Below are 26,496 nucleotides of genomic sequence, written 5' to 3'. Positions count from 1 at the left end.
CTTGTGTCGGGGTTTCCCCGCTCAAAAGTAAACAATATTTGGCTTTCAGAATTCAAAAGTAGGCAAAAGAAGGCATCCTTCAGGTCCAACACGGTAAACTAAGCCAATTAAAATCTTCAGTTTTGTTAGGAGGGTATACGGATTAGCAACCACCGGATATAAATCTTCTACTATCTTAGTTATTGCCCTTAAATCCTGTACTATTCTGTAATTTCCATCTGTTTTTTTGAGGGGTAATATCTGAGTATTATATTCTGACTCACATTCTGTTAAGAATTCAGTTTTTATACTCATTTAATAGTCCCAGATGAACTGCTGTATTAGGGTCCCATTGTGGGTCTTAAGGCTAAGACCATTGGATTCTGTGGAGCCCCTATACTGCACTCTGCCTGCCATTCAGGACGATTTCTCAGAGTAAAGAACATGTCTGCCTATGAAACTTCATCTTACGTGCCTTCTCAAAAATAACATCAACTATAATAACGTATTATAGTTCAGTGTTCCATTAAGTGGCCACTTTTCACTGTCTTCCAATCTATACAGTGGCCACCACTGATTACAATATTTTATTACAGTGTTCTTGCCACTACCTCCCAGTCCTCCCAGGTCTTTCCAGTGTGCCAGAACACACCCCAGAGGATTTTTCTTAAGAATTCCCCCACTCTACTGTCCGCCCATCTTAATCGTTTAACCACACAGCACAATTATACTGACAGCAATAAAACCTTTTCCACAATGCTAAGTGGAAAGGGGTATTATAACCACATCTTATACAAAAATTCTAAACACTTAAGTCAGACATATAAACAAGACAACAAACTAAACACAAGACCTTAAGTTCTACAAATACAAGACAAGTATCAACAAATAATTTACCCTTCTTTTCCAAGTTTTGTTGGATGAGAGATTTCACCAAATACTAGCAATTGAAATTAAGTATGTTCCCTTATTGAATGGTTCTAGGCACCTTACTTGTTAAAGCTTTCAGGTGTCTACCAAACAATACATGTACTAACTGGTTCTAGGCACCTTACTTGTCAAAGCTTTCAGGTGTCTACCAAACAATACATGTACTAACTGGTTCTAGGCACCTTACTTGTCAAAGCTTTCAGGTGTCTACCAAACAATACATGTACTAACTGGTTCTAGGCACCTTACTTGTCAAAGCTTTCAGGTGTCTACCAAACAATACATGTACTAACTGGTTCTAGGCACCTTACTTGTCAAAGCTTTCAGGTGTCTACCAAACAATACATGCACTAACTGGTTCTAGGCACCTTACTTGTCAAAGCTTTCAGGCGTCTACCCAAAAGTACAGTTACCTACTTTTTCCGGAATTCCTATCCTTGGCCGAGTTACCCAGGGCAGGACGAAGCCCTTCACCTTGCGTAGGGCATCTCCTCATGACTTACAGGTTGCCCATACCCAAATATCAAAACATACCTTCTCCGTTCCAGATGGTCCTTGTCTGCCCCTGTGGTGATCTGGGTGAGTTGGGGAGTCCCCCCTGAGAAATCCTCAGGGGTGCCCAGAGGAGTCCTGTCCTCAACAGGTCCCGCAGCCAGACAGAGAGGGTCCCATCTGGGGTGCCAAATTCATTTACAGAACAGAACTTCATAACTCACAAAGAGTTATAAAGCAGGTATGTTTATTGCGGCGCCAGGTGCGAGGGGGATCGCTCCTCCTAACTCGCACACTGAGAACTCAAAAGCTGGATATTTATTATACACAAACATACTTATTCATTAGGTTCCCGAGAGTTCGGTGGGGATGTTATAATTAGTTTAGGTACTTATCATAAGTCTCCTCCCTTTTGGCACTTGCGCGCTGCCTTCTGATGGTTGTGGGCAGGGGTCTTCAAGATGAAGTAAGCAGTCTTCCTCACCATGCACTTTTCACCCTTGGCACAGTTTCCCCAGCTGGCAACCTCAAGTCTTATAGAAACTAGTTGAAACAAATTCCTGTCAGACATTCATCTTCTTGAGGGGAAAAGAGTCTCTGATTTTCAACAGTGTTTCGGCTACCTGTTCTATTCTGGGTTATAGCTTAACTTGCAAGAACAAGAACATACCTGTTCCCTATACTAAGTTAAGACAATCAATACATAGTTTGAAGAAAACTCTTAACCCTTTCCTTAGTCTGTTACTATTCCTCGCATCAGTATAAATTGATTGACTTTGGAGTTAGGTAATGAGTGATGGTTCATATATGGAAATGTGCAAGAATTCCTACATACAGCTGTGGTGTGAAAGTGCTCCCCATCTCTTCATTGAGATGTATTCTGGATATTCTTTGGATTCTGAAGCTAAGAGATATTAACTAGATTGCATGTAGCCAGGAACAGATGAAAAAGCATGTAGTTTTAGGTAATGTGTGGGTGCTCTTGTACTCTCACGTGGGATTCTATCAGTTAATAGTTATTTGAAAGGCAGTAGATGAATCCATGGACTTAAAAGCCTGCTTACAAGGATTGGATACAAAGCCAACCTAATGCCTTCAGTGTGGGAAACCACTACAGGTTCCTCTCCAAGCACAAGGGAAGCTAAGCAAGCATGAAGGAAGCTAAGCTATTTGAGCATTCTTGTGTGCTTGCCCTGTTGTTGCATCTTCTGTAGGCAGCTGTTGGACATCCAGTACTGGACTGGATCTGACCACTACCACTATTTTGAGGATATTTCGTTATGTTGGCATCTGAATTGAAGCATTTTTAAAAAGCACTTTTAATAATGAAAGGTATGTCAGGAAACAATCTGGTGGATTTTTTTTTTTTTTTTTTTGATAGCAAGCAAGCATGCCAGTAACCCCAGGGTTGTGTTTAACTGACAAGTTGCTAATGTGGTATTTTGGGCACGGTGTGGCTTTCTAGACAAGAATAAGCCAGGAAGGATAAGCCACTTGTCTGAAGCTGTGTCCTTTTTTCTCCTTTCTGGTCCCCTAGTTCTATCTGCCCTCTTGTCATGCCAACACAGGCAGCTGTACTTGGTCTTTTGTCTTCCCCTTCAGTAAGAGCAGATTTGTTATGTAGGGTGATGGGGAGCACTGGAAGCTATGTTGCTTTAAAGAAACCTAAAAGTATTCTGCAGGCAACAACTCAGATCTGTGGTAAAGGCTGTTCTCGTAATATTTCTTCTGTGTGTTTCAGTTCCTGGTGGTTCTGATGGACCTAGCGGGGTGCTGATCTGTTCTGAAAACTATATTACTTACAAAAACTTTGGTGACCAGCCTGATATCAGATGCCCAATTCCCAGGAGACGGGTGAGAATTTTGGGATTACTACCCTTTTTTTTTTTTAAGGTTAACTTTGTCAGTGCTCTGTGAATGCTTGGTATTTGCCTTTTGAGATTAAAAGGTGTCAGGGAGGCTTTAAAGTAGAAAAAAGAAGTTAAAAGTGTGTCAGCCTCTCGCATACCTTACTGGCTGCATGTTACCCAGGAGGGAAGATGGAGATGGGCATAGACTGAAGTGGTGAGCTTGGTTTATGTCTCATCTCTGATACTTATGTTGGAGATATTCCAAAGACTGACCAGGTAGCGCTGTCAGTGTACAATGGGATTATTTGAGATGGTGAGTCGTGATTGCTGTGTGTGCACAGGTGAATTTAACAGCTGCTCTGTTGCATCTAAGACTGCTTCCTCCACCTTTGGTGTTGCAAATTGTTGTGTGCTTTGAACACCTGCCAAGGTTCAGGTGCTCGCAAAGGGCTGTATGTGGATTGCAGCCCTTTCCTCTGAGTTTGGCTTTGATACATGATAATTGTCTGGTGAGGGGAGGGCAAATAGGATAGGAAGGGTGATGTTTTGGCACAGTGTCTTAGAAATGTGCTTCCTTCTGAGGCAGACGTGTACCAAGGGTAATTACGGGTGCAATGGAGATCTGCTTTGTGTTTAAAGCCTCCTCACATGCTGTCAGCACTTAAGGCACCTGTGGAATGGAAATACTTCAGTTGGTGAAATCATATCTGCACTTGCCAGGTAGTTCCACCAATGACCTCTGCTTTCTTTCTTGACAGAATGACTTGGATGATCCAGAGAGGGGTATGATTTTTGTTTGCTCTGCTACACATAAGACCAAGTCCATGTTCTTCTTCCTGGCCCAGACAGAGCAGGGAGATATCTTCAAAATTACTCTGGAGACTGATGAAGACATGGTAAGCACTGTGTGAAGAGCAACAAAAGCATTTATGGAGAACAGTCCTTAGTCAATTATTTTGATTCTCTGAAGTGATAAATATTTAGTTTTATGGGTTTAACCGTGTAATGGCACCTGGTTTATGTGATACAGTGTTACACCTGCGGTTGTAACTGGTGTTCACTCATACAGAGACACAGTACAAGGTTTGCAAAATCATAGAATCATAGAATAGTTAGGGTTGGAAAGGACCTCAAGATCATAGAATCATAGAATCATAGAATAGTTTGGGTGGGAAAGGACCTCAAGATCATCAAGTTCCAATCCCCCTGCCATGGGCAGGGACACCTCACACTAAACCATCCCACCCAAGGCTTCGTCCAACCTGGCCTTGAACACTGCCAGGGATGGAGCACTCACAACCTCCCTGGGCAACACATTCCAGTGCCTCAGCACCCTAACAGGAAAGAATTTCCTCCTTATGTCCAATCTAAACTTCCCCTGTTTCAGTTTTAACCCATTACCCCTTGTCCTGAAACTACAGTCCCTGACGAAGAGTCCCTCCCCAGCATCCCTATAGGCCCCCTTCAGGTACTGGAAGGCTGCTATGAGGTCTTCACACAGCCTTCTTTTCTCCAGGCTGAACAGCCCCAACTTCCTCAGCCTGTCTTCATACGGGAGGTGCTCCAGTCCCCTGATCATCCTCGTAGCCCTTCTCTGGACTTGTTCCAACAGTTCCATGTCCTTTTTATGTTGAGGACACCAGAACTGCACACAATGCTCCAGGTGAGGTCTCACAAGAGCAGAGTAGAGGGGCAGGATCACCTCCTTCGCCCTGCTGGTCACGCTCCTTTTGATGCAGCCCAGGATCCGGTTGGTTTCTGGGCTGCGAGCGCACACTGCAGCCGGCTCATGTTCATTTTCTCATCGACCAGCACCCCCAAGTCCTTCTCTGCAGGGCCGCTCTGAATCTCTTCTTTGCCCAATCTGTAGCTGTGCCTGGGATTGCTCCGACCCAGGTGTAGGACCTTGCACTTGTCATGGTTGAACTCCATAAGGTTGGCATCAGCCCACCTCACAAGCGTGTCAAGGTCCCTCTGGATGGCATCCCTTCCCTCCAGCGTATCAACCAGACCACACAGCTTGGTGTCATCGGCAGACTTGCTGAGGGTGCACTCAATCCCACTGTCCATGTCAGCAGTGAAGATGTTAAACAAGAACCGGTCCCAACACCAATCCCTGAGGGACACCACTCGTTACTGGTCTCCAGCCGGACATGGAGCCATTGACCACAACTCTTTGTGTGCGGCCATCCAGCCAGTTCTTTATCCACCGAGTGGTCCATCCATCAAATTGATATCTCTCCAATTTAGAGACAAGGATGTCGTGTGGGACAGTGTCAAACGCTTTGCACAAGTCCAGATAGATGACATCAACTGCTCTGCCCCTGTCCATCAATTCTGTAGCCCCATCATAGAAGGCCACCAAATAGGTCAGGCAGGATTTCCCCTTAGTGAAGCCATGCTGGCTGCCACCAAGCACCTTGTTGTTTTCCATGTGCCTTAGCATGCCTTCCAGGAGAATGTGCTCCAGGATTTTGCCAGGCACAGAGGTGAGACTGACTGGTCTGTAATTCCCCGGGTCTTCCATTTTCCCCTTCTTGAAAATGGGGGTTATATTTCCCTTTTTCCAGTCGTCGGGAACTTCACCTGACTGCCAGGATTTTTCAAATACGATGGCCAGTGGCTCAGCAACTTCATTCGCCAGCTCCTTCAGGACCCGCGGATGGATTCCATCAGGTCCCACGGACTTGTGCACGTTCAGATTTTGAAGATGGCCTCGAGCCAGATCCTCTCCCACAGTGGGCCCAAGGTCTTCATTCTCACAGTCCCTGCGTCTGCCTTCTAAGACTTGGGTGGTGCAGTCAGAGCCTTTGCCAGTGAAGACCGAGGCAAAGAAGTCATTCAGAACCTCAGCCTTCTCCAAATCCTGTGTAGCCAGTTCTCCCAGGAGCTTCCTCAGGGGGCCTATGGTGTCCCTACTCTGTCTTCTTTTTGCTACGTACCTGTAGAATCCCTTCCTGTTATCCTTAACATCCCTGTCCAAATTTAATTCTAACTGGGCCTTAGCCTTCCTAACCTGGTCCCTAGCTTCCCGGACAACATCCCTGTACTCTCCCCAGGCCACCTGTCCTTGCTTCCATTTTTTATAAGCCTCTTTTTTCCTTTGAATTTTCCTCAGCAGCTCCTTATCCATCCGAGGAGGTCTCCTGGCCCTCCTGCTGCACTTCCTTCTAGTTGGGATGCAGCACTCCTGAGCTTGTAGCAGGTGATCCTTCAATATCAACCAAGATTCTTGGGCCCCCCTGCCCTCCAGGGCTATATCCCATGGAACCTTACTAAGCAGGCTCCTGAAGAGGCCAAAGTCTGCTCTTTTGAAGTCCAGGGCAGTGAGCTTGCTGCACGCTCTTCTCACTGTCCTGGGGATCTCAAATTCGACCATCTCGTGATCGCTGCATCCAAGGCTGCCCTGGAGCACCACATTCTCAACAAGCCCTTCCCTGTTGGTGAGCACGAAGTCACGCATGGCACCTCTCCTTGTCGGCTCCTTTATTACTTGCTGAAGGAAGTTGTCTTCCACACAATTGAGGAACCGCCTGGATTGCTCGTGCTGGGCTGTACCGTCGCTCCAACAGATGTCAGGGTGGTTGAAGTCCCCCATGAGAACTTCCTGTAACAATTGTGCTGCAGAGTCACTTGGGCATATTTTAGATGTTCTGCAGGTAGTCCCCTCTTCAAAAGATCGGAAGTATGGTCCATGAACCTGCTGGGGGGGGATTTCAGAAAGTAGTTCTGGGGGACTTAGTTTCTCTTGATCATAGTAGATGATTTCTTTTTCATCTCTTAATTGAATATTTACATGCTCAAATTGGTCTTTTTTGCAAATAGAGGTAGAGCTGGTCCATGAGTTGAAATCACAAGCTTGCAGTGGCTTACTGCTGCTTGTCCTAGTATTTTGCAATGAAAAGATCTCTGCTGCAGTGAGGTTTTTGAGTAAATGTTGAATGTTAGTTCTTCCTTCATCTAAACATGTCAGTTTGGTACAAGGGATGATTGTGTGTCATCTTTAGAGTGGCTTAAGATCATTCTTGGAAGTTTCACCAAGGGCTGTTGCAACCATATGAAATGTAGAAATTTGCTCAAGACAGTTATTTCTTTACCTGTTGGGGAATGGCTGGTGTTCAGTGAAGCAAATTTCTTTTTTTTCTATTAGACAACTTGCTATTTTGCAGCTGGTGTGTTTTGTTGGATTTTGTTTTGTTTGTGTTTGGGGTTGTGTTTTTTGTTTGGGTTTTTTTGGGGTGGTGTGTGTTTGTTTGTTGTGGGGTTTTTTTTTCCTCCAAACTGACTCAGTGTTACCAAAGCTGAAAGTCTTTGAATAAAGCGGGCAACCTGACTTCCGTGTTCAAAATTGGCTGCTGGATTTTGTGATTCATAACTTTCTGCCCTAAACTACTGATGTGGTTAAACCTGGCCCACTCTCCTGCTTCCTTTCTTTGCAGAGCAGCTTTTTTAATTAAATCACACATGTACAACTCTAGCCCTTTGCTAGTACAGTCACATCTTCCTCTGCTTTCAGGTAACAGAGATTCGGCTGAAGTACTTTGACACTGTTCCCGTTGCTGCTGCCATGTGTGTGCTGAAAATGGGGTTTCTCTTTGTGGCATCTGAATTTGGAAACCAGTGAGTAAACGATTTGATGTCAGCATTTTTCCCCTGAAACAGACTGTTTCTGTTCAGGGCTGCAAACTGGCCCTTGAATTTACTGAACGCAGAAAGACACCACCTCTGTTTTAATGGGGTCTGTTCACACAGCTTGAGCAGGGCAGTTGGTTTAGACTATGACCAGGGAGATTTTCTTGTTTGAACCCAAATTTGGTATTGCAGTGCAGAGAACAAAAGATTACATTCTGTTGCAGTAGGTTTTTGAAGAATTGGGCACTTGCAGTTCATATGGGGTCCACTGTATATCCAGATGAATTATATTTTAGTTTGATAGCTTTCATTGAACATTGTGGCCCACTCAGAAGTAGATAGGGTTTGTTATCAGTAACTGTGGTCCTTTCCTTACCATATGTGTACTTGAGGGCTTTCTCAATTCTCAGTTTGGTGTTCTAGGGTATGCTAAAGGCTCAAAGATTTTGCACACCTTTGAAGATGGTTTAACAGTGTCTGAGTTGGGGATTCACAGGAATGGAGATCTGTACTTGGGGTTTTGTTGGGTTTGTTTTTTGGTTTGTTTTTTTTTTTTTCCCTGGCTATATCTGCAGTCAGCCACCTGAGGGAGTTCCAGCCACTTTACTGGAGTGACAACTGGGTTGTATAAACCAAGCTCTTGAAGCCATAGTCATTTGAGCTTTATTAAAACCAGGAAGTAAACCAGTCTATATCTTGGGTGGTTTTTTGTTTTGTCATGTCTGTCCCCGTGTCCCCCCACATTCCCCCTGAAATTTAACTTGATTATTGTGATACTTAAGTTCATAAAATGGAATAGGGAATGTGGTTTAAAATAGTGAGGTGAGAATATTCCAGTAAAAAAGATAACTGTAGAGTTGCAGTCTTAGCCATTGGCCTTGCTTTTGGCATCAGCTGTTGGTTGCTGCTTTGGCTCTAACATAAGAATTTTTGCAAGCCTCTGATTCCCTTTAGATATTTTGTCACCAAGACAATCCTTAAGACTAAATTTCAATAACTGTATAATATCAGGAAGAATTTCTCTCTGCTGCTTGAATATCTGTCTATACCATACTTGGAGAAGGCTACAATGAACACTGAATATGTCGTTGTTCTTGCTCTCTGTCTCAAGTTACTTGTACCAGATAGCTCATCTGGGTGACGATGATGAGGAGCCAGAGTTTTCTTCTGCCATGCCTCTTGAGGAAGGAGATACGTTCTTTTTTCAGCCACGACTTCTCAAGAACCTGGTGCTGGTGGATGAGTTGGACAGTTTGTCTCCTATTCTGTGTTGTCAGGTATGTTGCCATCTGAAAGCTCTTATTCACCGCTTAAGTCTTTCTCATCTACAGAGGAGTTGATCATAGATGTATGAATTTTTTTCTTCAGAGTATTTCTGTGTAAGCAGAAGCACCAAAGCTACATGATCCTAGGTTTCCAGAAATACTGCCCTATAGTAAATGGTGGTAGAAAAGCAAGCCTGCTAAATCCTTAGGCAGCTGCCTAAGACTGGTACCTGGCCTGGCAGGCTTTTGATTCCTGAGGTGATGAGTATATATCTGGACACAGGGTGTCAGCAGCAGTCCTGTGCTGTCCCTCAGCTAACCATCAGACCTCTGCTTGACTGGTGTCGTGGTTTAAGCCCAGACAGTAACTCAGAACCACACAGCCATTCGCTCACTTGCCACTTCTTCCCCCTGCTCCCAGAGGGATGGGGAGGAGAATCGAAAGACTGTAATTTCCACGGGTTGAGATAAGAACAGTCCAGTAATTAAGGTATAACACAAAAACACTACTGCTACCACCAATAATAATGATAACAGGATTAACAAGGGGAGAGAATACAATTGCTCACCACCCGCTGACCGATACCCAGCCCGACCTCAGCAGTGATCTGGGCCTTCCAGGTAACTCCCCTCAGTTTCTACACTGGGCATGATGTGCTGTGGTATGGAATACCCCTTTGGCTATTTGGGGTCGGGTGTCCTGTCTCTGTTTCCTCCCGGCTTCTCCTCTTCCTTGGCAGAGCATGAGACTCAGAAAAGTCCTTGATCAGAGTAAACATTACTGAGCAACAACCAAAAACATCAGTGTTATCAGCACTGTTGCCAGGCTGAAAGACAAAAACACAGCACTGCACCAGCTACTAAGAAGGAGAAAAAAAATGACTGCTACTGCTGAAACCAGGACATGGGGCAGGAGAGATGGTGTGTAGTGTTGGTTTGTTGCCTGCTGATGACACTGATGAACTCATCTGGTCACGGCTGAGCTCGTCTGGTTTCATCAAAATTCATTCTTTGTTGGGGTGACGAGTGGAGGGAAGTTAGGGTCAGCTGATGGAGATTTGAGGACAGTTCTACTGCTGCTGGCTTTTCCTATTACTTCTCAGCTGATGATCATGACAGCACATGCATTCTTTTCAAAACCCAGAGTAGAGATGGGCATGTAGCTGATGGACTATAGAAGTGTTAGCAGAAAACAGCATATAAGTGAGGTTATTGGCTGTTTTTCCCCAAAATTAAATCCCATTGAGGTACACAGAATCACAGAATCCCAAGGGTTGGAAGGGACCTAAAAAGATCATCTAGTCCAACCCCCCTGCAAGAGCAGGGTAACCTACAGTACATCACACAGGAACTTGTCCAGGCGGGCCTTGAATATCTCCAGTGTAGGAGACTCCACAACCCCCCTGGGCAACCTGTTCCAGTGCTCTGTCACTCTTACAGTAAAGAAGTTCTTCCTGATGTTAACGTGGAACTTCCTATGTTCCAGTTTACACCCATTGCCCCTTGTCCTATCACTGGATATCACTGAAAAAAGCCTAGCTCCATCATCCTGACACCTACCCTTCACATATTTGTAAACATTGATGAGGTCACCCCTCAGTCTCCTCTTCTCCAAGCTAAAGAGACCCAGCTCCCTCAGCCTCTCCTCATAAGGGAGATGTTCCACTCCCTTAATCATCTTTGTGGCTCTGCGCTGGACTCCTTCAAGCAATTCCCTGTCCTTCTTGAACAGAGGGGCCCAGAACTGGACGCAATATTCCAGATGCGGCCTCACCAAGGCTGAGTAGAGGGGGAGGAGAACCTCTCTTGACCTACTAACCACTCCCTTTCTAATGCACCCTAAGATGCCATTTGCCTTCTTGGCCACAAGAGCACATTGCTGGCTCATGGTCATCCTCCTATCCACCAGGACCCCCAGGTCCCTTTCCCGTTCACTACTTTCCAGCAGGTCAACCCCCAACCTGTACTGGTCCATGGGGTTGTTCTTCCCCAGATGCAAGACTCTACACTTGCCCTTGTTAAATTTCATCAAGTTTCTCCCCGCCCAACTCTCCAGCCTGTCCAGGTCTCGCTGAATGGCAGCACAGTCCTCTGGTGTGTCAGCCACTCCTCCCAGTTTTGTGTCATCAGCAAACTTGCTGAGGGTGCACTCAGTTCCCTCATCCAGGTCATTGATGAAAATATTAAACAGCACCGGTCCCAGCACCGACCCCTGAGGAACTCCACTAGTCACAGACCTCCAGCTAGATTCTGCGCCATTGACCACAACTCTCTGCCTTCTTCCTTTCAACCAGTTCTCGATCCACCTCACTACTTGATCGTCAAGCCCACACTTCCTTAGCTTATCTATGAGGATGCTGTGGGAGACAGTATCAAATGCCTTACTGAAATCAAGAAAAACTACATCTACCGCTCTACCATCATCCCTCCACCTAGTCACTTCCTCATAGAAGGCTATAAGGTTGGTCATACATGACTTCCCCCTCATAAAACCATGTTGGCTGTTCTTAATGACCCCCTCATCCTTGATATGCCTAGTGATGGAGTCAAGAATAAGTTGTTCCATCACCTTTCCAGGGATGGAGGTAAGGCTGACCGGTCTATAATTACCCGGGTCCTCCTTCTTGCCCTTCTTATAGATTGGTGTGACCTTTGCCATCCGCCAATCCTCAGGCACCTCGCCCGTTTCCCACGACTTACCAAAGATGATGGAAAGTGGCCTAGCAATGACCTCCGCCAGCTCCCTCAGCACCCGTGGGTGCATTCCATCCGGACCCATCGATTTACAGATGTCCAGTTTGCATAGCTGATCCCTAACCCAATCCTCATCTACCAAAGCAAACTCCTCCTTTGTCCTGACTCCTTCTGGGGCTATAGAAATCCGGGGCCCTCGGGGAGAGTCTGCAGGAGTAAAGACAGAGGCAAAGAAGGCATTCAGCACCTCTGCCTTCTTTATATCCTCTGTCTCCAGGGTACCCACTTCGTTCAGCAGTGGGCCTATATTGCCTCTTGTTTTAGTTTTATTTGCTATGTATTTGAAGAAGCCCTTTCTATTGTCTTTAACCCGACTAGCAAGATTGAGTTCCAAGGAGGCCTTAGCTGTCCTAATTGCCTCCCTACATCCTCTAACAACTGTCCTATATTCCTCCCAAGCGGCCAGCCCCTCCTTCCATAATCCATAGATTCTCCTTTTCCACTTGAGTTTGCCCAGCAGCTCCTTGTTTAACCACGCCGGTCTCCTAGATCCCTTACTTGACTTCCTACTCATTGGGACGCTCCGATCCTGAGCTTGGAAGAAGCGGTCCTTGAATGCTAACCAACTATCTTGAGCCCCTTTACCGCCTAGTACACTTTCCCATGAGACTTCCCTTAGCAGTTGACTGAAGAGGCCAAAGTTGGCCCTTCGGAAATCCAGAACTGTGGCTTTGCTAGGTATTCTATTCCTCCCACACAGGATCCTAAACTCCACCATCTCATGGTCACTGCAGCCAAGGCTGCCATTGACCGTCACCACTTCGACCAAACCCTCCTTGTTGGCGAGTACTAAATCTAGCAGCGCTGCTCCCCTAGTTGGTACGTCCACCATTTGCATTAAGAAATTATCATCAATGCACTCGAGGAACCTCCTAGACTGTGAATGACTGGCTGTGTGAGTCTTCCAGCAAATATCGGGGTAATTAAAGTCCCCCACGACGACTAAGGCATGTAGTCGCGAGGCTACTTCCAGTTGCCTGTAGAAAGCCTCATCAACTCCTTTGTCCTGATCAGGAGGTCTGTAATAGACCCCCACAACTGTATCACCCGTGCCAGTCAGCCCCTTGATTCGTACCCACAGACATTCCACTTGCTCCTCATCCGACCCCGGACAGAACTCAATACATTCTAGTTGCTCTCTCACGTAAAGAGCAACTCCACCACCTCGCTTTGCTGACCTATCTTTCCTAAAAAGGACATAGCCATCCATGACCACATTCCAGTCATGTGAACTGTCCCACCATGTCTCTGTAATCGCCACTAGATCATAACCTTTAGCCCGCACACAGACTTCTAACTCCTCCTGTTTATTCCCCATGCTGCGTGCATTGGTGTACAGGCATTTCAGGGAGCCAGTCCTAGTACCCTTTTTCCCCTGCGGGACAGGGTCTAAAAAGCTATCCTTTCCCACAAGTGAAACAAGAGATTGATAGTCCTCCTTAGCCCGCCATCCTTCAATCCCTAGCATGTTCCTCTTGGGCTTGTCCCCAACAGGCCCAGTTAAATCCCCTCCCCCCTTCCTAACTAGTTTAAAGCCCTGTCAATAAGCCCTGCTAACTCCTGCCCCAAAACCCTTTTTCCTCTCTGGGACTGGTGTATCCCGCCTGTCACCAGCAAACCAGGTGTCCCATACAGCAGCCCGTGACTGAAAAACCCAAACCCCTGCCTTTGGCACCAGTCACGTAGCCATACATTAACCTGCAGAGTCTTCTTATATATCCCTTCACCCTCGCTTGCAACAGGTACGGAGGCAAACACCACTTGCGCTCCAGACCCTTTAACCAGCCGTCCCAGGGCCCTGTAGTCTCTCTTCATCGCCCTTACGTTCCTCGTAATAATTTCGTCACTGCCAACCTGAAAAACCAGCAGCGGGTAGTAGTCAGACGGCTGCACCAGTTCAGAGAGCTTCTTTTTAACATCTCTAATCCGAGCCCCAGGCAGGCAGCAGACCTCCCTGTGGGGTGGATCCGGTCGACAAATGGGCCCTTCTGTTCCCCTCAGAAGGGAGTCACCCACCACAATTACTCTTCTTTTCTTCTTGGTTGGGGAAGTTCTGAGGTATGTGGGTGAGTGACTAGCCCTGGGTGACTCACTAGATAGATTTGCCTCACCATCTCCATTCACCTGGCCCTGAATTTCCAAGACCTCGTACCTGTGTGTAACCTGTACACACCCGACTTCCCACTCTTCATGCAGTACCCAACAAGTATATCCGGGTCCCTGAGTGTCCTGGGTTCAGCAGTAGCAGTTATTTTTCTCCTTCTTAGTAGCCAGTGCAGTGCTGTGTTTTGATTTTTTGGCCTGGGAACAGTGCTGATAACGGCGATGTTTTCAGTTGCTGCTCAAATGTTTGGTCTGGCCAAGGACTTTCTGAGCCTCATGCTCTGCCAGGGAGGAGGGGAGGCTGGGAGGAAGCAGAGACAGGACACCTGACCCAAGCTAGCCAAAGAGGTATTCCATACCACAGCACGTCATGCCCAGGAGGTAACGGGGAGTTACCCGGAAGGGCTGGGACGACTGCAGGGTTGGACGAGGTATCGGTCGGTGCTCGGCTGGGGGGAGTGGGGCGAGTTATCGGTTGGCTGGTGCTGAGGTGTTGTGTTCTTTCCTCTTGTTATTTCCTTTAGCATTATTATTACTGGTGGTAGCAGTAGTGATTTGTGTTATACCTTAGTTACTAAACTGTTCTTATCTCAACCCGTGGGAGTTGCATTCTTTTCGATTCTCCTCTCCGTCCCTCTGGGAGTAGATGGAGGGAAAGAAGGGGGGGGAGTGAGTGGATGAGCTGTGTGGACCATTTTAGACCACGACACCGAGCAAAAGCAATCCCACGAGTGGGTTTACCTTTACCTGAAGCAGGAATAACCCAGACTGTCTTCCCCAGCAAATTCTTTATGTGCACTACAGGAACTTTATCCCACTCTACAGTACAGAAAAGTCCTGATTGGGCTGGGCCAGCCCTGTTGGCAGATCCCCTGGTGTAGTTTTTAACAGCCCATTGTACCGTTTGATTTTCCCAGAGGCTGGTGCATGGTATGGGATGTGATATACCCACTCAATGCCATGTTCTTCGGCCCAAGTGTCTATAAGGTTGTTCTGGAAATGAGTCCCATTGTCTGACTCGGTTCTCTCTTGGGTGCTGTGTTGCCATAAAATCTGTTTCTCAAGGCCCAGGATAGTGTTCCGGGCAGTGGCATTGTTAGCGGGATTTGCATTATTAATTCACCATCTTCAAAATGATCATTGCATCCAATTTGGCCAATAAGTCCCGTCCTAAAGGGGGAATGGGGCATTCAGGTACATATAGAAATTCATGTGTCAATTCTTTTCCTTGAAATCGTAATTTTAGGGGTTGCAAAAATGGTCGCACTTCTTCTTTCCCTGTGGCTCCTACAATTGTTGTAGCTTTCTTTCCTATTTTTCCATGCAAGTCATTTAAATCTGAGTAAGTGGCCCCTGTATCTATTAAAAATTTTACTTCCTCCTCTCCTAGTTGGATCTTTACAAGGGGATCTTTATTTTCTGCTCGGCTTAGTCAGCTTTGATTAACAAAATCCCCCAACACCATTGTTTTAGCCATGTCGGATCCTGCAAAAGGATTTCTTGTTGACACGAACTGCCCCCCCTTTTGATGGACATTCATTTTTCCAATGTCCTTCCTGCTTGCAAAGGGCACATTGATTATATCACATTCTGTCTACATTCATTCTCTTTTTTTTTTTATTTCTTTTATTTTTATTTTATTTTATTTTTTTAATTACAAAATCCTCTTCCTCCCCCCTTTCTTCATTTAATGCCGGTGGGGCTGATGGGGCAACTGTCAAATCCAAGCTTTCAATATCTTTCTGATGTTGTAAATTATTCTTTAAGGCAAGACACCCCATACCTCTTTTCTTAGTAGCACATCCCTTACATTGTTCATTAGTATTTACCTTAACAACCATTATTCCATAGGATTTCTGCCATTCATGTTTTTTTTTTTTTTCAATTTTCCTTTTTTTTTTTTTTTTAAGGTTTCATCTTTCTTTTTTTTTTTCTTTTTTTTTCTTTTTTAAGGTTTATGGTTTTTTTTGTTGTTGTTGTTTTTTTTTTCCTTTTCCTTTTTTCTTTTTCTGAAGGGAGGGAAAGGGGGTGGGGAAAGGAGAGGGGTAAAGGAGGAGGGGTAGGTAGGTGGGAGGAATGCGGCAGCAGGGCTTTCCAGCTCGCTCCTGCCTCCCTTGAAACTCGTCCCATTTTCCTTCCCTTTTGCAATACAACATCAACTGCAAGATAGTATTATACTGTAAAGTTCCATTCTCAGGCCATTTTTCCTGGTCTTCTAATTCATATTGCATCCACCATACATTACAGTAATCAATTAGTTTACTCTTTTGCATGCTCTGCCCAAACCGACCCTCCTTGCAGTGACTTAAAAAAAAACAACCTAATGGAGACGACTTAGGGACCAATGGCATTTTGTAAATACAAAGAGATCTCCAAAACACGCACACACACTTACCACTACGTTACAGGAATTATACAGACAGATGCTGATCCTGCAGCAGAAATACCAATACCATAACCACGTTTGCCGAACCTGCAGAGCTTTCGCTACTGTCTAACGGACGGCGCCTAGGCTTTTACCCCGAGAGCTCTCTAGCCCCAACCAAGCGCAGCTTTCACCGCGTCTAACAGGCAGGCTTTACTACTAGCCCAGCCAAACGCAGCTTTTCGCTGCGTATAACAGGCAGGCTTTTACCAGACCTTACCAAAGGTCAATACACCATACTTTTACTAGAAACTGGTTCTGTAACTTAAATAAAGCACCTTTCTTACCGTGTCAGAGGTCCGTCGTGAGCAGCAGAGGTCGGTCGCGGTCGATGGCTCCCCGAGAATCTCTCGGTGCCGGCTGGAGCGGCGTCGAAATGCGATCCGCCTCAGCAGTGCCCGCGAGGTCCCATCTGGGTCGCCAAAATGTTAGCGTAAGAATAAACACATAACCACCGGAATAGTTATATGAGGTGCTTTATTGCAGCGCTGGGAAACCAGGGGCACTCGCCCAAATCTGGCTTCGACCTCGTCACATTGCGTTCGCAATTTATACACTAAAAATTTGGTTACTAATACATATTCAACACGGATTGCATCATTAACTAATACATATGCATCAAGGATTGCCACATCAGTCTATTACGACATCAGCCTCTTCTGCGCTTGCGCAGCCTCCTCTGGTGGTCGCATTGATGAAGTAAGGAATCTTCCTCAGATGAAGTAAGAAGTCTTCCTCGCTCTGTCCTTTTTCACCTTTCTGTTCTTTGGATATATCCCAACCATTGTGTGGACGCCAGCATTGTCTTGTTCTCACTTGACTACCCTGGTGTGTCCATTAATTTCTGCTTCAATAGACTTTCACAATACTTTCTTAAATCCACCCGTATGCCCTGTACCATATGTAATTATGTTAGCTCTTGCCACCTAGCCTACCATTGTTAACATTGGTTACTGAATAACTCTGGTACAAAACTACAAACAGTACTGGAAAATTACAGTATTTCCAAACCCACACTACTGATTTACAAATTTTCAAATATAATCATTTCTAATATTTAGTTATCGTAAAATTTTGCCCTTTTCTCTAACAGCATGGGGCACAGCGTATGTTTCCAGCCATCCGGTGGTTGCTTCCCCCATAGTAAGCACATGGCGCTTGCCTTGGTGGGTTGGTGGGAGTGTGATGTAGTCAATCTGCCAGGCCTCCCCATATTTGTACTTCAGCCATCGTCCTCCATTGGTTGCATGATGTGTAGAGGAGACCCTGACTTTGATCATCCAGCCCACAGGCAATCTTGGTGCCAGGAGGAGCTGTGCTTTTGTGCCAGTTACTTCTGAAGCAGCTCAAACCCCTTCATAGGCTGCCAGTATCTCTTTCTCAGTGGGAGTATAGCCAGCCTCAGATCCTCTGTGTTCCCTACTCAAAAAGTTGAGGGGTCGTACTTGAGTTTTCCTTGGAGCTTTCTGCCAGAGGCTCCAGGTAGGACCATTTTCCTCTGCTACGGTGTAAAGCACATCTGTCACATCTGGCCTGGTACAGACTGGTCCAAGGGCTACTGCATGAACTATGTCTCGTTTAATTTGCTCAAAGGCTTGTTGTTGTTCAGGGCCCCAGTTGAAATCATTCTGCTTCACGGTCACGTGACAGAGAGGGCTTACAATCGCACTGTAATTTGGGATGTGCATTCTCCAGAACCCCACAGCACCCAAGAAAGCTTGTGTTTCTTTCTTATTAGTTGGTGGAGACATTGCTGTTATCTTGTTGATCACATCTGTGGGGATCTGTCTACGTCCATCTTGCCACTTTATTTCCAAAAATTGAATCTCCTGTGCAGGTCCCTTGACCTTACTCCGTTTTATGGCAAAACCGGCTTTCAGCAGGATTTGGATTATTTCCCTCCCTTTCTCAAAAAATTCTTCTGCTGCATCACCCCACATGATAATGTCATCAATGTGCTTCAGGTGTTCTGGAGCTTGCCCCTGTTCCATTGCAGTCTGGATCAGTCCATGGCTGTTTCCACCCCTGGGGCAGTCGGTTCCAAGTGTACTGGACTCCCCTCCAAGTAAAAGCAAACTGTGGCCTGCACTCTGCTTCCCAAGGGATTGAGAAAAATGCACTGGCAATATCCAGTGTGGCATACCACTTGGCTCCAGTTCATAATGAAGTTCTAGCATGTCCGGTACGGCAGCAATCAATGGTAGTGTGACTTCTTTCAGGCCACAATAGTCTACTGTTAGTCTCCACTCTCCGTTAGACTTTTGCACTGGCCATATGGGGCTATTAAAAGGTGAGTAGGTCCTGCTGATCACTCCTTGGCTCTCCAGTTTGCATATCAGCTGATGGATGGGAATCAGGGAGTCTCGGTTGGTGCGATATTGCCGCTGCTGCGCTGTTTTGGTCGTGATTGGCACTTGTTCTTTGACCTTCAGCAACCCCACAACAGAAGGATCCTCTGAGAGGCCAGGCACGGTGGACAGCTGCTCAATTTCCTCCTTCTCCAAAGCAGTAATACCAAAAGTCCATTGGTACCCTTTTTGGTATTTGAAGTACCATCTCCTGAGATAGTCAGTGCTAAAGATGCATGGAGCCTCTGGACTACTCACAATGGGGTGCTTTTGCCACTCCTTTCTGGTCAGGCTGATTTCAGCCTCCAGTACAGTCAACTCTTAGGATCTTCCTGTCACTCCAGAAATACAAATGGGTTCCACCCCTTGACAGCTTGATGGCATCAGGGTACACTGTGCACCGATATCTACTGGAGCCTTATACTTCTGTGGGACTGATATGCCAGGCCATCTGATCCCCACAGTCCAGTAAATCCAATCGTCCCCTACCTCCACCTGGCTGGAGGCAGGGCCCTTCTAATAGTGATCACAACAGTGGTCACTTACGTATGGTAGACAGGGATTAGTCTTCTTTATCACAGGAGGTGGAGTAAAATCAGCGCTTTCACTCCATCTGGGAAATGTGTCAACAGAAACTGGAGCAGCAGCTTTCTTGGAAGGATCATCCTTGACAAGTGTTCTCCTCTTCAATTCACGTACCCGTTCCTCCAGAACTGAGGCAGGTATTCCATCCCACTTCGTCATGTCTCCTCCGTGGTCCTGCAGGTAAAACCATAGGGTGGACTGTGGCGTGTACCTCTGTCCTGGGTTCAGCAGTAGCAGTCATTTTTCTCTTTCTTAGTAGCTGGTGCAGTGCTATGTTTTTGACTTTCAGCCTGGGAAAAACTCTGATAACGCTGATGTTTTTAGTTGTTGCTAAGTAATGCTTACTCCAACCAAGGAGTTTTTGAGTCTCATGCTGTGCTAGGTAGGATGGGAAGTCAGGAGGAAGCAGAGGCAGGACACCTGACCCAAACTAGCCAAAGAGGTATTCCATACCACAGCATGTCATGGCCTAGGTCGGGCTGGGTATCTGTCAGCAGGTTGTGAGTGATTGTATTCTCTCCCCTTGTTATTTCCCTTATCATTATTATCATTGGTGGTAGCAGTAGTGGTTTGTGTTATACCTTAGTTACTGGACTGTTCTTATCTCAACCCGTGGGAGTTACATTCTTTCCATTTTCCTCCCCATCCCTCTGGGAGCAGGGGGAGGAAGAAGTGTATGGGGAGTGTGTGTGTGTGTGAGTGAGCGGCTGCGTGGTTCTGAGTTACTGGCTGGGCTTAAACCATGACAACTTCCCATATCTTCTCTCTCAAGCAGTAGGGCACCTTTTTCGTAGCTGAGGCGTGGGTTGGTACACGTGGGGAGCTGAATAGGTTGGATCGTCTCTCAATTGTATTGAACACCTGGGACATTATTTCCTTGGCTGAAATGGCAGGGTGAGATTTTCTTCAAACTCTTCACTTCATCAGCTGTTGGTGGTACTGCCTCATTCCAGGTCATTGATGCCACTGAGTTGGCATGTGATGACAGTGTACTCTGTTTAAGTTTCTGCCACATGGGTCATGTACATTCGACTTCATCTGGATCTTCGGGTTCATTCCTGATATCTGGCTTCCAACAGACCATCTTTAGAATGGCTGATTCCCTCAGGGACTGGATGCCTCTCTCTATCGTGGTTCACTTGCCTGAGTGACACATAACATTGTCCTTGTAGGGAAACGTTTCCCTCACAGCTGCCAAGAGCCGCCTCCAAAGGCTGAGGGTTTGTTTGTCTTTCTCAGTTGCTTTGTCAGTTCCCCCTTCCCTAGCAAGTGATCCCAGCTGCTTGGCTTCCCTACCTTCTAGTTTGTGACCTTCGGCCCCACTGTCCCAGCATTGGAGCAACCAGGTGATGATGTGCTCCTCTGGAAGACTGATCACAGAATCACAGAATCCCAAGGGTTGGAAGGGACCTCAAAAGATCATCTAGTCCAACCCCCCTGCAAGAGCAGGGTAACCTACAGTACATCACACAGGAACTTGTCCAGGCGGGCCTTGAATATCTCCAGTGTAGGAGACTCCACAACCCCCCTGGGCAACCTGTTCCAGTGCTCTGTCACTCTTACAGTAAAGAAGTTCTTCCTGATGTTAACGTGGAACTTCCTATGTTCCAGTTTACACCCATTGCCCCTTGTCCTATCACTGGATATCACTGAAAAAAGCCTAGCTCCATCATCCTGACACCTACCCTTCACATATTTGTAAACATTGATGAGGTCACCCCTCAGTCTCCTCTTCTCCAAGCTAAAGAGACCCAGCTCCCTCAGCCTCTCCTCATAAGGGAGATGTTCCACTCCCTTAATCATCTTTGTGGCTCTGCGCTGGACTCCTTCAAGCAATTCCCTGTCCTTCTTGAACAGAGGGGCCCAGAACTGGACGCAATATTCCAGATGCGGCCTCACCAAGGCTGAGTAGAGGGGGAGGAGAACCTCTCTTGACCTACTAACCACTCCCTTTCTAATGCACCCTAAGATGCCATTTGCCTTCTTGGCCACAAGAGCACATTGCTGGCTCATGGTCATCCTCCTATCCACCAGGACCCCCAGGTCCCTTTCCCCTTCACTACTTTCCAGCAGGTCAACCCCCAACCTGTACTGGTACATGGGGTTGTTCTTCCCCAGATGCAAGACTCTACACTTGCCCTTGTTAAATTTCATCAAGTTTCTCCCCGCCCAACTCTCCAGCCTGTCCAGGTCTCGCTGAATGGCAGCACAGTCCTCTGGTGTGTCAGCCACTCCTCCCAGTTTTGTGTCATCAGCAAACTTGCTGAGGGTGCACTCAGTTCCCTCATCCAGGTCATTGATGAAAATATTAAACAGCACCGGTCCCAGCACCGACCCCTGAGGGACTCCACTAGTCACAGACCTCCAGCTAGATTCTGCGCCATTGACCACAACTCTCTGCCTTCTTCCTTTCAACCAGTTCTCGATCCACCTCACTACTTGATCGTCAAGCCCACACTTCCTTAGCTTATCTGTGAGGATGCTGTGGGAGACAGTATCAAATGCCTTACTGAAATCAAGAAAAACTACATCTACCGCTCTACCATCATCCCTCCACCTAGTCACTTCCTCATAGAAGGCTATAAGGTTGGTCATACATGACTTCCCCCTCATAAAACCATGTTGGCTGTTCTTAATGACCCCCTCATCCTTGATATGCCTAGTGATGGAGTCAAGAATAAGTTGTTCCATCATCTTTCCAGGGATGGAGGTAAGGCTGACTGGTCTATAATTACCCGGGTCCTCCTTCTTGCCCTTCTTATAGATTGGTGTGACCTTTGCCATCCGCCAATCCTCAGGCACCTCGCCCGTTTCCCACGACTTACCAAAGATGATGGAAAGTGGCCTAGCAATGACCTCCGCCAGCTCCCTCAGCACCCGTGGGTGCATTCCATCCGGACCCATCGATTTACAGATGTCCAGTTTGCATAGCTGATCCCTAACCCAATCCTCATCTACCAAAGCAAACTCCTCCTTTGTCCTGACTCCTTCTGGGGCTATAGAAATCCGGGGCCCTCGGGGAGAGTCTGCAGGAGTAAAGACAGAGGCAAAGAAGGCATTTAGCACTTCTGCCTTCTTTATATCCTCTGTCTCCAGGGTACCCACTTCATTTAGCAGTGGGCCTATATTGCCTCTTGTTTTAGTTTTATTTGCTATGTGTTTGAAGAAGCCCTTTCTATTGTCTTTAACCCGACTAGCAAGATTGAGTTCCAAGGAGGCCTTAGCTGTCCTAATTGCCTCCCTACATCCTCTAACAACTGACCGATATTCCTCCCAAGCAGCCAGCCCCTCCTTCCATAATCCATAGATTCTCCTTTTCCACTTGAGTTTGCCCAGCAGCTCCTTGTTTAACCACGCCGGTCTCCTAGATCCCTTACTTGACTTCCTACTCATTGGGACGCTCCGATCCTGAGCTTGGAAGAAGCGGTCCTTGAATGCTAACCAACTATCTTGAGCCCCTTTACCACCTAGTACACTTTCCCATGAGACTTCCCTTAGCAGTTGACTGAAGAGGCCAAAGTTGGCCCTTCGGAAATCCAGAACTGTGGCTTTGCTAGGTATTCTATTCCTCCCACACAGGATCCTAAACTCCACCATCTCATGGTCACTGCAGCCAAGGCTGCCATTGACCGTCACCACTTCGACCAAACCCTCCTTGTTGGCGAGTACTAAATCTAGCAGCGCTGCTCCCCTAGTTGGTACGTCCACCATTTGCATTAAGAAATTATCATCAATGCACTCGAGGAACCTCCTAGACTGTGAATGACTGGCTGTGTGAGTCTTCCAGCAAATATCGGGGTAGTTAAAGTCCCCCACGACGACTAAGGCATGTAGTCGCGAGGCTACTTCCAGTTGCCTGTAGAAAGCCTCATCAACTCCTTCGTCCTGATCAGGAGGTCTGTAATAGACCCCCACAACTGTATCACCCGTGCCAGTCAGCCCCTTGATTCGTACCCACAGACATTCCACTTGCTCCTCATCCGACCCCGGACAGAACTCAATACATTCTAGTTGCTCTCTCACGTAAAGAGCAACTCCACCACCTCGCTTTGCTGACCTATCTTTCCTAAAAAGGACATAGCCATCCATGACCACATTCCAGTCATGTGAACTGTCCCACCATGTCTCTGTAATCGCCACTAGATCATAACCTTTAGCCCGCACACAGACTTCTAACTCCTCCTGTTTATTCCCCATGCTGCGTGCATTGGTGTACAGGCATTTCAGGGAGCCAGTCCTAGTACCCTTTTTCCCCTGCGGGACAGGGTCTAAAAAGCTATCCTTTCCCACAAGTGAAACAAGAGATTGATAGTCCTCCTTAGCCCGCCATCCTTCAATCCCTAGCATGTTCCTCTTGGGCTTGTCCCCAACAGGCCCAGTTAAATCCCCTCCCCCCTTCCTAACTAGTTTAAAGCCCTGTCAATAAGCCCTGCTAACTCCTGCCCCAAAACCCTTTTTCTTCTCTGGGACTGGTGTATCCCGCCTGTCACCAGCAAACCAGGTGTCCCATACAGCAGCCCGTGACTGAAAAACCCAAACCCCTGCCTTTGGCACCAGTCACGTAGCCATACATTAACCTGCAGAGTCTTCTTATATATCCCTTCACCCTCGCTTGCAACAGGTACGGAGGCAAACACCACTTGCGCTCCAGACCCTTTAACCAGCCGTCCCAGGGCCCTGTAGTCTCTCTTCATTGCCCTTACGTTCCTCGTAATAATTTCGTCACTGCCAACCTGGAAAACCAGCAGCGGGTAGTAGTCAGACGGCTGCACCAGTTCAGAGAGCTTCTTTTTAACATCTCTAATCCGAGCCCCAGGCAGGCAGCAGACCTCCCTGTGGGGTGGATCCGGTCGACAAATGGGCCCTTCTGTTCCCCTCAGAAGGGAGTCACCCACCACAATTACTCTTCTTTTCTTCTTGGTTGGGGAAGTTCTGAGGCATGTGGGTGAGTGACTAGCCCTGGGTGACTCACTAGATAGATTTGCCTCACCATCTCCATTCACCTGGCCCTGAATTTCCAAGACCTCGTACCTGTTATTCAAGGGCAACTGGGAGGGAGGAAGGGATTGTGAGGGTTTTCGCTTACCTCTCCGAGGAGGAACCTCCCTCCATCCATCCTTGTCCATTAAGCTCTCTCCTTCTGTCTGATGGTAGGAGGGAAGGGGATCCATAGCTTGTTGAACCACTTCCCTCTGCCCTTGCCTTAGGGTGCGGTTCCACCAATCTATTTCACTTTCACACTCTCTAATGGCTCTCAACCTTTCTACCTCCTCCCTCAGTTCAGCCACCTGCCTGAGCAGGTCATTTATTTGCTCACAGCGAACACAAGCAGTGTCACTGGCTCCCTCCAATACAAGTGCCAGGCTCAGGCATTCGCTGCAGCCAGAGACCTGCACAGCTGCATGTCTGCAGGAAGGCTCAGTCTGGATACCCACATTAGTACTCACTACAGCTTTCGATCGTGTTGTAACCATGATCTATCTGGTCAATCAATCCGTCTACGTCCCTCAGCACTCCTTCCCCCTCCTGTACTCCAGGCGAGTCCTCTCGATGAGGCGGTTGGAACGCTTCCCTGCCCGCTCGCCTGCCCGCGCGAACTGCCGCGCAAACTGCCTCGACCCTCTGCCTCGACGCTCTCTGTTTGCCGGCTCTGTTCGCCGCGCTCCCTGGGAAGGTTTTTTAGCCACTCCCAGCTGGTGCCACTCCTCCTGGCTCCGCCCCCTGTGAGTCAGCCCCTCGCGGGAGCTGAGCTTCCGAGTCCTGGGCAAGTCCTGTTGAGGACTTGAGGCTCCCTCCTCAGTGGCTCTTGTCGCTCTGAGGTGAGGCTCCTGGACGCTGATCTCTCCCCTCTCCGCTCCGGTGTTGCAGGCGTCCTCTCTCAAGCTACTCACCTTTTGCATATTCTGCAGCTCGGCTGATGTCGAGGATCGAGAAGTTACCTCTTCATTTTCTTTCTCTGATTCCTGTAGTAAAAACTCTTGTTCAAGTGTCACCCCCTCTAGTACGCACATTGTGTCTTCATCTTTGTTCAGTCCACGAGTTATTCTTTGTGGCTGTTGTTTGTTTTTTCCCTTTGCTTACAGGGGCAACTGATATTGGCACAGATTAGTCCTTTGTTTTAGCTGCAATGTCTATCACTGTGGTTGGAGTGACTGCAGTGTCTGTCTCCAGCATTGGAGTGGGTGCAGTATTTGTCACCCGGGTTGGAGTGTCAGCTCTGTTTGTTGTCAGGGTTGGTGTAGCTGCTGTGCTTGGGGGTTGAGTAGCTGCATTGTCTTTTGCAGTTGGGGTTTGAGTAGCTGCTGTGCTTGTCGCTGGAGTTGGTGTAGCTGCTGTGTTTGGGGTTTGAATAGCTGTCGTCTGTTTCTTTGCCAGCAGATCCAGGGACATCTTTTTCCTGCTCCTTACAGAACAGGGTCCTATAGGTGTAGGTCAAGCCCCAGCACATTGCCATGATTTGTCCCTTTCTAGTATTGCCAGGATGACTGAACACCTTGTCTAAGTGTTCTGCTAATTTTTCTGGATTCTGCATTTGTTCAGGAGTGAAATTCCAAAGCACTGGACAGGCTAACTGCCTTAAGTGCTTGCCCATATTATCCCACCCACCCTGCCACTCATGATTGTCCAGCCTTGGGGAAGATCTCTTAGTAGTATTCTTAAACAGTCATTTAACCTTAGACAAGACCCAAGGCCGACCCTTCTTAGCTTCTGAGATTGGACAAGATCGGGAGTTCTCAGGGTGGTCACGCCGTAGGCAAAACAGAGAGAGCATATGCAGAAACATGCTGGTTCCCAGCAAAAGGAGCAGACTGCTTTCAAGGGCATTGAAAGGATATTCAGAATCATTAACTTTTCCAGAATCTACTCCTACTGTAAATAACCTGGTGGGGGAGCAGAGGGTCTCTTCCATAGGTTGACCCCCCAAGGGAAGGAAAAAGAAATAAGTGTAATTGTTAAGAATTCCCATTATATGCCTCCCAAAGTATAGAGGTGATGGCCATGCTAGGAATGCATGACAAGACCAGTTACATAAGCAATGAGTCTATTGCACTACAAGTCATTACCATAAAGTACAATGAATCAAGAACCTTAGCCCAGGCCCCCCAGCCAATAAACACTAAAACAGCAAATAC

The 26,496-nt window shown here is 47.0% G+C and overlaps 1 protein-coding gene across 8 annotated transcripts in view; it reads left to right on the top strand.

The window, feature by feature from the left end:
- LOC136004243 (splicing factor 3B subunit 3-like) overlaps window positions 1-26,496 on the top strand; it is an 85,272-nt gene that overhangs the window by 14,613 nt on the left and 44,163 nt on the right. For all 8 annotated transcript variants that reach the window (XM_065660566.1, XM_065660562.1, XM_065660560.1 and 5 more), the window contains 4 exons: window positions 3,143-3,255; window positions 4,010-4,147; window positions 7,768-7,871; window positions 8,995-9,160. In XM_065660566.1, coding sequence (XP_065516638.1) covers window positions 3,143-3,255; window positions 4,010-4,147; window positions 7,768-7,871; window positions 8,995-9,160 — 521 coding nt within the window. The remainder of the gene's footprint in view (window positions 1-3,142; window positions 3,256-4,009; window positions 4,148-7,767; window positions 7,872-8,994; window positions 9,161-26,496) is intronic.

The sequence above is a fragment of the Lathamus discolor genome, chromosome W, assembly GCF_037157495.1.
Source record: "Lathamus discolor isolate bLatDis1 chromosome W, bLatDis1.hap1, whole genome shotgun sequence".
Lineage (NCBI taxonomy): Eukaryota > Metazoa > Chordata > Aves > Psittaciformes > Psittacidae > Lathamus > Lathamus discolor.
Note: the sequence above shows the minus strand (reverse complement) of the source record. Positions and strands in the feature narration are given on the sequence as shown.